This window comes from Trichomonas vaginalis, chromosome VI (genome assembly GCF_026262505.1).
Source record: "Trichomonas vaginalis G3 chromosome VI, whole genome shotgun sequence".
NCBI lineage: Eukaryota > Parabasalia > Trichomonadida > Trichomonadidae > Trichomonas > Trichomonas vaginalis.
The window spans coordinates 583,100-598,641 of NC_067208.1; the positions used below are offsets into that span (position 1 = coordinate 583,100).

The 15,542-nt window shown below is 30.3% G+C and overlaps 6 protein-coding genes and 1 non-coding gene across 7 annotated transcripts, besides 1 other annotated feature; 3 read left to right on the plus strand and 4 right to left on the minus strand.

Moving 5' to 3' along the window:
- Positions 1-1,159: 1,159 nt before the first annotated feature.
- TVAGG3_0779290 lies at positions 1,160-1,222 on the minus strand. The gene has a single exon. It is a non-coding gene; the product is annotated as a tRNA-Ser (tRNA).
- Positions 1,223-2,205: a mobile genetic element.
- A 3,123-nt stretch (positions 2,206-5,328) lies between these two features.
- On the plus strand, positions 5,329-6,051 carry TVAGG3_0779310 (uncharacterized protein; the record flags this gene model as incomplete). Its single annotated transcript, XM_001323850.1, has 1 exon — positions 5,561-5,950. One exon carries the CDS (start codon positions 5,561-5,563, stop codon positions 5,948-5,950), a length of 390 nt encoding a protein of 129 aa, XP_001323885.1.
- A 27-nt stretch (positions 6,052-6,078) lies between these two features.
- Positions 6,079-6,888, minus strand: TVAGG3_0779320 (uncharacterized protein; the record flags this gene model as incomplete). Its single annotated transcript, XM_001323849.1, has 1 exon — positions 6,079-6,888. One exon carries the CDS (start codon positions 6,886-6,888, stop codon positions 6,079-6,081), a length of 810 nt encoding a protein of 269 aa, XP_001323884.1.
- A 354-nt stretch (positions 6,889-7,242) lies between these two features.
- Positions 7,243-8,034, plus strand: TVAGG3_0779330 (uncharacterized protein; the record flags this gene model as incomplete). Its single annotated transcript, XM_001323848.1, has 1 exon — positions 7,252-8,010. The coding sequence occupies one exon, from the start codon at positions 7,252-7,254 to the stop codon at positions 8,008-8,010; it is 759 nt and encodes a 252-aa protein (XP_001323883.1).
- Positions 8,035-8,102: 68 nt separating this feature from the next.
- TVAGG3_0779340 (histone ubiquitination) lies at positions 8,103-9,276 on the minus strand (the record flags this gene model as incomplete). The annotated part of the gene is made up of 1 exon (XM_001323847.2): positions 8,782-9,231. One exon carries the CDS (start codon positions 9,229-9,231, stop codon positions 8,782-8,784), a length of 450 nt encoding a protein of 149 aa, XP_001323882.1.
- Positions 9,277-9,865: 589 nt separating this feature from the next.
- On the minus strand, positions 9,866-12,851 carry TVAGG3_0779350 (armadillo (ARM) repeat-containing protein family; the record flags this gene model as incomplete). Its single annotated transcript, XM_001323846.1, has 1 exon — positions 9,913-12,840. One exon carries the CDS (start codon positions 12,838-12,840, stop codon positions 9,913-9,915), a length of 2,928 nt encoding a protein of 975 aa, XP_001323881.1.
- An 85-nt stretch (positions 12,852-12,936) lies between these two features.
- TVAGG3_0779360 (ribosomal L29e protein family) lies at positions 12,937-15,532 on the plus strand (the record flags this gene model as incomplete). Its single annotated transcript, XM_001323845.2, has 1 exon — positions 15,281-15,457. The coding sequence occupies one exon, from the start codon at positions 15,281-15,283 to the stop codon at positions 15,455-15,457; it is 177 nt and encodes a 58-aa protein (XP_001323880.1).
- Positions 15,533-15,542: the final 10 nt, after the last annotated feature.

Below are 15,542 nucleotides of genomic sequence, written 5' to 3' on the forward strand. Positions count from 1 at the left end.
TATTCTAGAATTACATGTGTACAACATGAAATTTTTGATAGTCAAAATCACTTCACATCTGAAACACTAAAACGACGAAAATATCAATATTAATAGATTTATGATGGTATATATTCCTATAGTAACAATCACTTGAAAAACAGCATTTATCTCAAAGACAAAAAAATAATTAAAAAGAATTTTCATCATTTTGCCACCAAAATTGGAAGAATAGGACAAGGAACTAGTCAATATTTAATAATAAAAATGCTGTCAATAAAATACAGCTTTATTGAATTGATGTTTGAAGTTATGTTTTGAATGTTTGTTAGGCAGGGTTTATAGGTGAAAGGTTGAGCGGCAGAATATATTTGAGCAATTCGAAATGTCAAAAATTCTTTTCGCAATCTTGATTTCTTCAATACTATTCCCACATAATGTTATATTAGTAAATTTCTCAAAATTCACTTTTGTAATATTTCAATGTGAACGGTTTAATTATTCCTTTGAAAAAATTTAGATAATTTTATCAATATTGTACGGAAATAAGAAAATATGAATGTTTATAGGTAATATTTAATTGATTGTAAAATAAATTTTGACATTTTATTTATCGTTTTACGAAGACCAAGACATTAACAAATCTATATAGGCAATATGTCACTAAATCTAATTTAATGAAACAGAGGATTCAATTAATATTTTATTGTGAATGATCTTTCCGAGAAGTTTCTAACAAGTTGGTAAATTTGTTATTCAATCGGGTCCATGCAATTCTAATTGCTATTGCATGCAAATGTGTGATCTCCATGTACAAGTCACGTTATCACTTCAAAATCATCTTGACTCATACTATTGCATCACATCTTTGGTACAGCCATACAAGTTATCTGAATTACCTTTTAGTGTTAAACTCAATCAGTTTCATTTTATATAACAAATCTAAGTTCTGGGTTTTGTGAATAGAATTTTTAATACAAGCCTCTTAATTCATCTTTAAAGTCATAAAGATGTGATATGATAACTATTTATTGCAAATGAAGATTTTCTGTTTATGAAGAGATTTTGTAGAAATGTCAGGATTTAGCCTCATAGGACTCAAAAGAACTAAAATGAAAAGATTAATGTTAGGAAATTTAGTTGTAAATAATCCAGAAACAAAAAAGGAAAAGAGAAAAAACGACACCAACCGGATTTGAACAGATGCGGGCTAGCCCATGGGGACTCAAATCCCACGCCTTAAGGGTGCACACGAGAGGATCATGTAAACTTCAGAATTTAGAACCTTATTTTTAGGCATTATCTTGGCTACCTATTTAGGCTCGAAAAGCAAAAAAATATCAAAAAATACAACTTGACTCCATTATGACCCTTTCATGGAGGTAGTTTTTATCCGCTAGTATTTTCCCTTTGAATCTCTTTACAATTCGAAATCAAATTCAAAACTCAGTAGAAGAAAGGAAGAATCGAGTTACTACGGTTGTAATACGAATAAATACATATATTTAATTATTTTTATTTACATAATAATTGTTTGAAGCTCATATTCCAACAAATTTTTAAATAAAAACATTAAAATGTTGAAAATGTTCATATATTTTAATAGGGTTTTGGCACTTTATTGAGGAATTACTACATACATAGTCGAACTGAACTTGATATTTTGAAATTTAAATTATTTATCAAAATTAAAATTTAACTTGAAATTTATAATTATTTAGTCATATTTTGCATAATTCTAAGTAGATTTTGTAAAAAATCAAGAAAGAAAAATTTTAACGTGCTTTATTTTTTCTTTTTTATAATAATACATATTATTATATAATTAACATATTCATAATGTTTCACCCTTTCAAAAATATAATCCTCCTCCTCTCAAATAAACGTACATACGGGTGGCCTCTTTTTTCAAAAAATTAAAATTTGAAATTTTGGGCTCAAATATTAGAGATTTTTTCAACCTTCAACGATATATGTTGTCTATATCAGACCTCCTTTCTTTTTGATACTTAACATTGTTCCTAAATCTTAGCCGTTAAGGCTGTTCTGAAATTTTTTTTTTCGAAAAAATTCGAAAAAAATTCTTAAAATTCAAAAATCCCTTAATTCCTGAGGATTTTGGGAAAAACTTTTTACATGAACATGTGTATATTATATGAAGTATATTGATAAGGTAAAAATCAAATTTTATTGCATATTCATCGAGAAAATAAACTAACGAATCCCATCTATTGTTGTATGATCAAACAAAATTCACTCTATTATATGGTGTCAATTAATTAAAACAATTTTTAATAGTTATTTATTTAGTGCGAATAAGTGCAAACTCATAAATGAATAACTTAATAGTAGAAATGAATTATCTGATATAAATCTCACATTTTGTCCATCAGAAATACTTTAATTGCATACGCATAACTATTAGTAATACGTCTGGAGTGTCAATTAATAACAATCCCACAACAAGTAAAATTCAGATTTTTATTAAACTTATTTTTTCCTAAAAGTTTTCTCAAATTACTATATATACATATGTGGATAAAATAATAGTAATATTGTAAAAAATTAGATAATTTTTTTTATTTGAGAACCTCTCAAAAGTTCATTCAATTTATCAATTGTTTCAGTTTGATGTATATTCATTTCTGGAGCCTAAAACTTTAGCAATCATGACAATATCATATTCTCTTTCTAACTACGCAATGTAAGGGTATCCTTAATGATTTATACAATCATATGTTTGAATATTCATAGAAATAATGATTCTTACCTCAACATTCCTGCTCAAATAAACAGCCAATCATCATTCTGTATTAAATATTCTGTCTAAAATTTTTCAAGCTCAACTACAGACCGCGGAAAACATGAAGGATGTGTGACAAAGTCGTCGAAAGCACCCAATGTATTTGGTGAGCGGACTGTATTATATTTAACTTTTGCGTGTCAATCATGTTACAAATTATCCCTTTTTATTAAGGGTATATGTTATTTTATAATACATAGGATTTTGTACGATATCATTGTTGTCAAATAAACAGCTCTTTGATTTAATGATGAAATGCAAATAATTGAAATACTACACGGCTTCAAAATTTAACGTTTACACATCAAAGCAACTATTTCAAGCAATAACAAATGACTGAAATAATTTCTATAAATGCATTCTCTGATTGAACATTTGATATTGCTATTATTATTCATATTCATATTATTGAATAATAAAGGATAAAAATCACAAAGGAAAGCATAATAATAATCGCGAAAGTTATATTTAGACGCGGCTACATTACCTTCAATAATAGACATTTTTTCATCATCATTTGATGTTAAGATATCATAGAATGAATTTTTAACAGTGACTTGAGAATCGTCTTTAAGGAAAAATATTTTTCCAAGATTTCCTAATATTGAGCACCCATTCAGCACCAACTGACCCCATATGAATATAACTCCTAAATCAGAGTTTTCTTGAAAATTATTCAAAATATTGCAATTTTCGATATTATATTCATTTTGATCATCTAGACAAATAACCCTTGAATTTAAAGCATTATTGCTTTCAATCGTTGAATAATTCAGTTTTTCAAAGTTTGGAGAACTCGAATATAGTGCCTCAGGATTATTTTTACTTATATTTGTAGATGAAAATCGTATTTTTCCATTATGATGAGAAAAAACAGCGATTGATTTGCCGCATTCACATATAGAACTTTCATCCACATAATTTAAATATTCTGTTGATTCTTCTTTTAAATAACAATATGAGTGATCGCCCCAATTTGTTGCCGAACAATTATTTGTACAAAATCTATGTTGCACGATAGAACAGCCACAATTGGAAATATACGCAGCAGTTCCAACTATGGATTTGCAACTAATAATGAAACATTCTGAGTGCATGATATTTAGATTATCAACAGAATAATAAAAAATTATAGGTCCTACATAATCTCGAAACATGCATTGAAATAAAAATGCTTCATTATTTGAACTAATATTAGGAGGATTGAACTTATTTTTTGTAATGTTAGTGATTTCACTATTAAAATATAGATTCCAGACATCTTTTGGAGCACCATCCTTATGGGTTACTCCAAATATTTTCAAAGAAACCAGCTGGCAAGGTATATATTCTATTCCCCAAAATACGCAATCAATAAAAAATTTTGTCATTTTTTAAACATCATGCTTGACAATATAAGCTCTAATGGTATATAAAAGAAACCAAAATAGCCCTTTAAATATGATAAAGTTTTTTATTAATTTTTTGACTACCCAGATTTTCCTTACTTTTACCACTCCCCATGTAATTTCTGGGGAAAACGATAATTCATTTTTTTTATGGATGAATAGATCATTTTCCTAGAAAGGACCTCATATCTCTGGCTAAAAAGAGTGTCAGATCCTAAATAGGTTATTGATCTAGTGTACAAATCCAATAAAAAGCCTATTTTTTTGGCTTTTTTGGTGCTCATTTTTTCGAAGATCTACATGAATATGGGGAAACCATCGGATTTTTTTGGTTAACCCACATCTTCATGTAGTCTGGACTATCTTTCCTCGAAGGACCTCTTTACGGGTGTAAAAACTCATAAAGTTCTCAAAAGATTCATTCTCGATCTCCATGCTGAAAGAATTTACAATAAAAAAGAGATCTACGCATCAAACTACAGCCATAAATGAACTGAACCCCTAAAGCTCAGCTCTTAGTTTATCAAAAACGTCGAAATCCTTCTCATTGCAATCAAATTTTCTCAATAACTCATAAGAAAAATCAAATTTTGATTAAGCCGATGTTATAGGTATCACAAATACTACAAACTTGAGCAATATCGAAATTGCCAGCAAAAGTTTGAAATTGCATTGCTCATATTTGTTTTGTAAAATAAAAATCTGCTTATATTATTCATTAATTTTTTATATATTATTCATATACTTTAATAAAAACAATACTATTTCACCTTAAAAATGAATTTCATAAGTCAATATTATTTTTTTGAAAATGTATCAATTTTCGATTAAAACAACATGAGAATAAAATTTACGCAAAATTATTTTAAAAAATGGTTTTAAAAATTTACAATTGATTAAGAATAAGATTGCAAGAAGTTTTGAAGTTTAATTTTAAGAAAAAAAATTCGGATATTATTCATGGATCTAAGTAATCTGTTATTTGAGTATCGGCACTATGCATAAAACATATATTTATAGTTTTTTTGGATTTTTATGATTTTAAATATATTCAAATTTGGCAATCCAATAGATTTTTAAAAAATAGGTAAATAAAAATAGATTACATATGCAGCAGATTTAGAACATGAAACAAATCTTATAGTAACCCAAAAAAAATTCATGATCCAAAAAAGAAAAAAATTGGCTAAATGTGAATCAAACCTTGGCATAATGAATCATTATGTCGGATGTTTCCACTACACCGGCAGTTGGAAAAATACCCTTGGTGGTTCTATTTAATAGCTACTCCCAACGATAGGCGGTGTCCCCAGCTTTAGAGAGGTGGTAAAAGTAAGGAAAATCTGGGTAATTTTTTGTACAAAAAGGGAAATTCACTTTTATTTCTTTCATGGCTGAAGAAGCTGACGAAAATTATGAAATCAAGAAGACAAAGTCAGAACCACAGAAAGCAGAAGCAGAAGCCGAAGCTGAAACAGAAGAAATAAACGAAACTGATGAATTTGAACAAAGTATTCGTTCAGGAGCAAACGATCTCAACCAAATTGACGAAGAAACACTACGTGCCGAACTTAAAAAGCGTAATTACAATCCAAGATATATTGATAATCTCGAAAAAAGAAAACTTATTTTATTATTCCAAGAAATAAGGTTAAATTCAGTATCTAGATATAAAAAAAGTAAATATATCAATGCAGGCACAAATATATTTGATTCACAAAAAGGTGAAAAAAAAATAGAAGAAACTAAACAAGTAAATCCTTCTCAAAGCGATGACTAAGATCATCCTTTTTGGGTGTGTTTAATTTAAAAGCACATAAATATGTTACCATCAACGACTAATAATAGCATTGTTAGTAGCTTGTTTGTTATATAAAATGAAAATATTGTATTAATATATATTATTTATTATTTGCATATCAAAACAACAAATTCATATAATAATTTACGAATAAAGTCTCTTCCATAGAAATCTTTCATTGAGCACTTAATATTGTTGCTTAAATTAATATTCTTGATATTGATCGGATGTAATGCTACACAAAGATATGAATCATAATAACTAAGAGAATTATATTTAGATGCCCTCATGCAATTATCAATCATTATTTCTATAAAATTAGATGTTAAATCATCATAGAACGAATTCTTAACAGTGACGTAAGAATCCTCATGGATGTAAAATGTTTTTCCATTTCCATTATCATCTAATATTGCGCATTCATTTAGTGTCAATCGGCCATATATAGAAATAACTCCAAAATCAGATTTTGCTTGAAAATTCTTCAAAATATTACTATTTTCAATATTATATTTAACTCCCCAATTTAGTAGAATCATTCTGTAATTGGATGCATTATTACTTTCAATAGTAGAGTAATTCAGGTTCTGAAAGTTTGATGTTGCGATGAAAAAGGCAGCATTTTCAGAAGCACAATTTTTACTTATATTATTAGACGAAAATCTCATCTTTCCGCATAAAGAATAGAATAGATCTGACTTGCTTAATTTACCACATCCACATACAGAACTTTCGTCTACATAGTTTAAATATTCTGTTGATGATGTTTTCAACTGGCAAAATGAGATTTGACCACTTTTTGCAAAACATTTATGGGAACAAAATCTGTGTTGGACAATCGAACACTCACAGCTATAAATATACATTGCAGCTCCATTTCTAGAACTGCAACTATCAAAGAAACACTCAGAATGCATGATTTTTGAATTTGCTGAAGTAAAATTAACAACAGATACAGTGTATTCTCGAAATATGCATTGGAATAGGAACACTTCATTGTTTGAAAGAGAAAAATCTGGATTGATCTTATTATTAACAAAGTTAGTGTTTTCGCTCTCAAAATATAAATTCCAGACATCTTTTGGAGCATTATCCTTATGAGTGACTCTGATTATATTCACAGAAACTTATTGATAACAGATTTACTTGATTGCCCATTTTGGTAAATCAAAAATTGTCACCTTTATATAAAAGTGAACAAGTTCAATTGAACTTTTTTTGATTTTACTTTTTTTGACTAATTTTTTGTACAAAAAGGGAAATTCACTTTTATTTCTTTCATGGCTGAAGAAGCTGACGAAAATTATGAAATCAAGAAGACAAAGTCAGAACCACAGAAAGCAGAAGCAGAAGCCGAAGCTGAAACAGAAGAAATAAACGAAACTGATGAATTTGAACAAAGTATTCGTTCAGGAGCAAACGATCTTAACCAAATTGACGAAGAAACACTACGTGTAGAACTCAAAAAGCGTAAATACAATCCAAAATACATTGATACTCTCGAAAAAAGAAGACTTATTTTATTATTCCAAGAATTAATGTCGACTTCAACATCTAGATATGAATCAAGCAGACATACTGATGCAGGCACAAAGATATTTGATTCTCAAGAAGGCGAAAAAGTAGAAAAAGAAGAGAAACAAGAAAATCCTTCTCAAAACGATGACGACGATCGTCCTTACAACTCTAGATTTTTGGGTGGAACTATGTCGTTCGGAATGAATATTCAAAGAGATCCCAAATGGCAATTTCGTAATTATGTTCCAAGTCATATTTTGGATCAAATGCCAGACTCTCTTTTCCAACAATATGCCCGCACTCATCTATCAGATGAGGATGTAAATTATGTAATACGTACAGTAATTCTTCCAAACCTTCCTTCTGAGAAACAAACTGATACTCAGCAGCTAAGACAAGAAGAATCACAACAGGCTGAAGACTCTTCATCATCTAGTAGCTCTAGTTCGTCATCTTCTAGCAGTTCTTCGTCATCTTCGAATAATTCAACTACAACATCTGCAACAGAATCCCAGATCTAAACCTATTTATACTACTATTCAAAATAAAACATGTTTCTTAAAAATATTCGAATTTTTTAATATTTTTTTATGACATAATTTTATTAGTTTTCGTGGGGATAAAATAAGTCAAGATTGTATTAGCCGATTTTCTCCAAACTCACACAGATAGCCTCGAGCCAGAGTTTCAGGCCAAAATTTTGGTATTTTCTTAAAATTGTCAATTCTATCAGCGCTTAAGAGTGTTACGAAAGTCGAGATTTCACAAATATTGTTGAACTTCGGACAGAATTGAACGAAAAATACATGCCTATTCAATTGAATATCATTGAAATGTGCAATCCTCTTGATGCAGAAGTGAAACAATTTGCTGAAGCAATATTTTTGATTGCCGGTGGAAAATCAATCGTTTACCATGCTCTATTTATGAGAGAAAGGTCTTCCAATGTAGTATCTTTGCCGATTTTGTTGAGAATCTTGCATTGATTTCATTCCCTTATTGTAAAATCATGATGTAACCTCAATATAATTAAGAAATACAATTTCTTTTTAGGCGAAAAACAATAAACTATGATATGTTCGTACTTTTATCAAACAATGTTATAAAAGCGATGTAGAATAAAACATATTTTTTAAATCTGATGAAAATTATGTGTTTTTTATGAGTTCCCAATATATACGAAGTTTCTGTTATGCTTATGTCTTTCAAAATTTCATATTCTTTTTTAAAATTTCAGAAAACAAATAAAAAAAAATATTATTTTTTGCGTATAATATACTCACAAAAGAACTTTATTTATTTGTATTTGGGAAAGAAAGCTTAACACGCCTGATATACTCTGGCTTGTTCTTCACATACAATTCGGCAGCTTCATTATTAGCTGGAGAGTGTGGATTTGGAGCCACAAGTAATGAGAGGATTGATGTCATGATGGATGAAACATCGTATGCGTTGCACCAGTTAGCCTGAAGAATATCGATGCAAATGTTACCGTTCTGATAGATATTTGGATGGAATGGAATGTCGACGAACTTGACTGTTGGGCATGTATGTGGATAGTCATCTGGGAAAGAGTAAGTCATGCGGAATGTTGAGCCTTCCCATTCTGTCTGATCTGGTCCGAAGAGAACGGCATCCCAGTTGAAGATGTCGTTAGGATGTGGTGTGACAACGTAGTTCTTTTGCTTCTCTTGCTGAATTTTCTTGAAATCTCTGAGGATACGGCGCTGAGCGGCGTTCATAAATAATGATAAATTTTTGGGACGAAAATTTTTATTCAATTTGAGAATTTGGCAAAAATTAATTGGAAAATTTGATTTTGAATTGTGTTGTCGATATTATTATAATAACGTATTTTCAAAAAAGAAACCATTTGAGAGTGGGTTTGGTAAAATATTGATTTCATTAAATTCCATAACAGCATTCATCAAGGGGACGAAATTCATCGTATGAAAAATTTAGACAAAAATGCTGGAAAAAGTGAATTTGATAAAAGGGAACTCACTTCCTAGGTAAACAAAATTTTCAAAAGTGAATCATGTGATTATTAGATTCTAATGCTTGACCTCTCTTAGGTGAATTACTGAATCGAGATGATTTTCATTTTTCTTCAATATCATCAAATGGAAGCATCTAATGAATAGCCTATAAAGGGAATGGTTTAATGTATGCTATTCAAATAGACCTTTTATTAGTTGGTCATTCCTTTTTCAAGAAAAATTATTCGCTCAATTTTCCAACAAAATTTTTAAAATCAACTTCAAACGGTTATGAATTATATGTGATATACTTGAAAAAATTAAGGTGATGACTCATAAATTTGATGATATCTCAAATATATCTTAATGAAAAACTTATTTAATTTAAGTCATATTTATTGTTCTAGAATATAAGTATTAAAAACAAAAGTTTATATCTCTATTTTATTGGAGTAATGAAGAAGCTCTATGAGATCCAATAGGATTATCGAGTTTAGAAGTCTCTAAATTGAGAATTTCATAACCAATATTGGATTTTGATGATTGTATTATATCTGAAATCTGTTCATTTGTGATTCCGACGCTTGTAAGTTGTAATTCTGGCATAGAAAGGAGTCTTACAACGCATCCAGCAAGTCCATTCTTAGAATTAGCAATTATATCAGTATTGGAAAGCATTTGGAGCAAAATATCGATAAATTCAGGGAGATCATTAACATCACTTGGAGGGAAATGCTGAAATGTCTGATTCATGATGCTAATATAGTTTCCATTACCTGATAAAACAATGTCCCAGATAAGATGGACGATTGTCGTCAGTGCATCTGGATTATTTTCTTCATCAGTGGAACATCTATGAATCCAAGCCTGAATAACGTTTATTTTATCATTAAAGAAGTCATTAGTTATGACACCTTTCATCAAAAGTGAATCTAAGAAGAAAGTTTCATTTTGAATCATATCTATGTCCAAATCGTCATTAAATAGCTGTCCAGCGATATTTACGAACTGTTCATATAACCCTGCGACGTTTATTTCGCTGTTAAGAGCAGCTGCGACCACTCCTATGGCAGCATCTACAATTTCCATGTCTTCAATGGTTAAAAGAGCGACAATGAACTCTAATATTGGTGTTTGTTCATCACAGACAGAATAAAACAGTTCTCCTATCAATTGGCAAATAGTTGTGATCATATCTGTGTCTAAATCATCTAAAGGATGCTTACCGCCTTGGAATTCCCAGTTTCCATTGATATACTCGTTGATAAACTGGCAACATATTTGTGTAGCATTCAAAATTTCGGAGTTGGTAATTTTTTGTAAACTATTCAATTTTTGTAATTTTCCAAAATTTTGGAAAGTTTTCATCAAACCTATCAATCCTTCGGTGATTAAGTCTTCATTAGCTGTGCACTTGATAGCTGTGCATGCTTTACTGATGAAACTCAAGAATTCTTCACCAGATATGAATGTTGAGCACAATGGAAGCAAATTGAAGAAGATATTGATGAGTTTAGCATCACTATTCATTGAATGTGCTAATAATATCGAGCAATCATTGATCAATTCTTCGGAATTTGTTGCATTTGCCAATTCACACAAAGTTTGTGCAGCTTGTGTGCGAATAAATAATGGAGTTTCTTCTTCGGATGCTGCTTGAACAATTAATGGAATAATTGGTTCAATATATTGAATGGCATTGGATTTGAGAATTTTACAAAGTACGGCCACACAATTATAACCGATTTTATTCAATTCTTCGTCATCTTTATTAACAACAGCATTGAGTGTTGCTTCTGCCAATGGCTGTAATAACTGTTCGTGCGTATATTCGTCGAATGAAACTAATATCATCGCAATGGAAATCGCACCGATAATTATCGAGCTATCGTCATTTGTAAACCAGGACGATAGAGTTGGAAGAAGATCGTTGTAAAGCTCTGGATCTACTCTCTTTTCGGACTCGATTGATTTGCCAAGCAATCTCATGTATTGCCCTAATATGTTGGGAGGAACTAAGGAGTTGATTTCCCAAAGTTTTTGGAATATTCCGTAAATTGGTCGATAAACATTATCTAAAGCGTTGAAAACAGCATTAACTGCCGATGTCTGCAATGTTTTGTCTTCGTTGCAGATCAAAGGAATCGTTATATCTAAGAATAAATTATTTTGAACTAAAATCGTTTCAAAAGATGAATTAAAGTTGTTAATCATGTCGCATACGCATGTGAGTAATAGTGTATTGCCTGTTTCGTTGCTTTGCTTGAAGATCTCGATGTAATATGAAAAATCTGATTTAAATTTCGAAACCAACTTGTCAAATACAGAGTTCAATATGCAAAATGCAACGATAAAGACTCCAAATTGAGATGGATCAGTGATATCAGCGCTCTCCATCTTTCCTTTCAAGAAATTATAGTAATCATCTGCTGGATAATAGTCAGAAGCGATTGAAAATGGATCCAATATATCTGTTGGAAGTGCTTCTTCATCGTTCAACTGTTTGACCGCAATAACAAACAGTAAATCAAGAATTTGAGCGATAATTTCTAAATCTAAGTTTGGTAAATAAGACATAATGGCTGATATAGGTGCTGACATGGCCTGTGATGATCCTTCAAACGAAGAAGCCGCTTGATAAGCGATGTTTACGATCTCAACCTGTTGATCATGTTCAATTAGCAATAATTCAGCGATATTTTTGAACTCGTTCCATAACTTCATGAAATCATCCTCGTTTAATGATGTTGATTGTGCTAAAAATTGAATAATAATTCCAATTTGTTCAGAAATAAGTGATGGATCTTCAAGAGTACCAACAAGGAAGCCTACAACTGACATTGCTTGTATTCTTGTTTCCCATGTTGAATAATTCAGACCAGAAAGTGTAATTGGGAGAATAGTATCTTGATTAAAAAGAATGAAGTCGAACTGCTTAGCAAAAATCATTTCGGCAATAAATGTGATGAAAATAGGGACATTTTCTTGAAGACTTAAAATCATTTCGTTCAATTCTTCCCATTGGCCAGAAGAAAACTTAGAAATTGTAACTAATATATTGATCAAACTTGCTGCATTAGTACTATTTGAGATAATTTTTGGAAATGAAGATAATAATGATGACTTTGCAAATTGTTTAATATCATCATCGATTTCTATCCATTTTTTAGATACAATATCGCGTATTTGAGTAAGAATATGAAATGGCTGATATTGTTTTGTGAGCAAAATACAAAAAGCGGCGAGGGCAGATGAAAAATTTTGTTTAATTTCATTTAATCTTAGGACACTTTCGCTGCTATTTGCTGGATTGTGTATTAATGCATCAATTGTTTGTTGAATTTCTGCTGCTAAGTGTTCAAAATTATCCATGATTTTAAGTGTATTTTATTTTGAGAGAACTCATAGAAAATTAATTACGATTAAATCTAAAACAAACTCTATCGTTTTGGTCTGCCACAAAGATGCGTGGAAAGTGGCTTAAGAAGCGTATGCGGAGACTGAAAAGGAAGAGGAGGATGATGAGGTCCAAGTAAGGAGCTCATCATGAGCCCAGGGGGTAGGGGTAAAGAGATCCCCTCCCCCTGATTCTTCCTGAAATTTATACGAATAAAGATAAAATCTTTAAACTTTCTCTTATTTTTACTTCTTTTTTACTTTACTACTAGTTATAACTTCCTGTAAGGGAGGTGTAGCAGGTTCCTGGCTTCAGGTTTCACATATTTCTCTTTGGATTGTTATATCCTTTTGAATATCCTCTCGATTTTACTAATTGGCAAGAAATTCCGTCATCCTTAGTTCCTTTCAGTAATGGCTGTCGAATTCTAGCTCTCAATTCTCTTTACTCATCGAGCCAAAATATTGGTCAAGGATTATTTACTTAAATACCAGTATTTTGTCACTCTGATTCGAATTACATGTCTTAGGAATTCACGAATCTACTATTGTATATATAGCCAAGCTAAAGAAAAATTATCATTTTTTTCCGATATCAGTTACTTACGAACTGAACTTGGCAGCAAATACTTCTTCAGGAATATTTATGTGTTTATGCAGCATAGATTTTTCCTACGATTAACTAAAGTACTCACAAAATCTAGATTGAGAGGCGGTCAATGACTTTTGAGGGGAAATTAACGCATGGAATTTAATATTATTTAGGTTGATATTCTTGCTTATTATCTCAGAAAAAAATCTTAAAAATTTGAATATGAAAATTGAAAGCAATTCAAAAAAATTGCTAACATGTAAATTTGAATATCCTATGCATAATTTCATATTTTGAAGATTTTTTATTTTTGTTTAAAACTTAAAATTTTGCGAATTTAATATAATTTATAAAATATAATACGTATATATATTTAAAATACACTAAATTTAATTGTTAATTGACGTTTTTGGGAATGAATTTTATCAAAACATGCCTGAATCCGAAAATTTGAAAGAACGAATTACACAATCATATATGTAGAATTCAAAATACAAACTTAAAGATTGTATACGTTTAAAATTATTCAGATTGTGTTTGATTTCCACTCATTCTGTTTCTTTTGAACTCTAACACTAACATTTCATGATGATTACATGATCCATTTATACATGGTTGAATTGTTCCAGATTTTACCAGAAAATCAATCCAAATTTCTCAATGCATTCATGTTGATTGGACAAAATTTAAAATTTATCAGCCTGTTTCCAGAGAAACTCATATATTCCCTAATGAAATGTAATTTTTGCTACATTTATTTCAATCAAATTTCAAAAAATTGACTGCAGAGCTTGAAAAGGTGATGAATCATGTTGTTATTAGATGTACATATTAGATTTACTATTTCCAAAAAAATGCTCAAATTTGAATAGTTTTAGAAAATTTGGAATTACACTCCTTACATTCTATATAATTAAATGTTTAAATTTTATTTATTTTTCCCTTTTAATTTTATAACGTGCTCTCTCAAAACTAACCTCTCAATTGAAGGCCACAAAATCTAAGTAGTGAGGGTACACAAATTTTGTATGGAGTACGTTTCAATTTTTGAGAGCCTCACTACTTAGATTTTGTGACTACCTTATAAATCTCAAAATTCTGTATTTTCATTTCAGTATTAAGCTTCCTAAAAGCTTATTAAAGCACATCTTCAATTATTTTACTTTGTACCAGTGAATATACCGATCAATATTATATCAGTATCAAAATATAATCTTTTATATATTTTAATGAGCTACTTGATTGAATCGAATATGAATCGAATTTTTTAGTTTATTTGCAGCTGAATTATTGAAAGAATAAGAGAGAATGCTAAAACATATGATATCCAAATAATGATCAACCAGATATTGCAAAATTGTCAGACGAATTTGGTTTTCAAACTCTTATATTATGACATCAAGTGTAATATCTCTAAAAAGAAAGATCCAGAGTTATCTGATCCAAAAACAGAGGAATAATTTCATCCTTATAAGATTTTATATATCACCATTCATAATCTTACAAAACAGCAGGATGATGCAATGGTTATATAGGAATAAGGCCATAAATAAAATTAGAATGATAACATTTTACTGTTAATCAAGCAAACTTCCCCGTATACCATCTAGAGACAATGTCCATACCAATCATGGCCGTTAGGTTCAAATCAAAGAAAGGAAAATCAGAAATTAATCTGTCAACCAAAAAGATTTAACTTTTGGGTAGAATTAATATGCATACAGTCAATAATTAATTGCGCGATTGAAAAATATCCAAATCGATTCCAGAGCGGAATTTGCAAAATTGACAAGCGGTTAGAACGGTTTGGTCTCCCTTTTCGATATGGCCAAGCGTTCCAACACATCCGCCCACAACAGATCCCACCAGCACCACCGCAATGGTATCCATAAGTGCGTTGTCAAGAAACTCTGGTTCGAGAAGGGCATGAACGCTAAGTTCCTCCGCAATGCCCGCTATGCCAAGGCTGGACAGAACAAGTCCGAAGAGGAAGATGAATAAACAATAAACGAAAATATCTGAAGTCTACTTAATTATTTTACTGATTTTTAAAAAAATTTATAAAACTCATCGCCAATCTAAATTT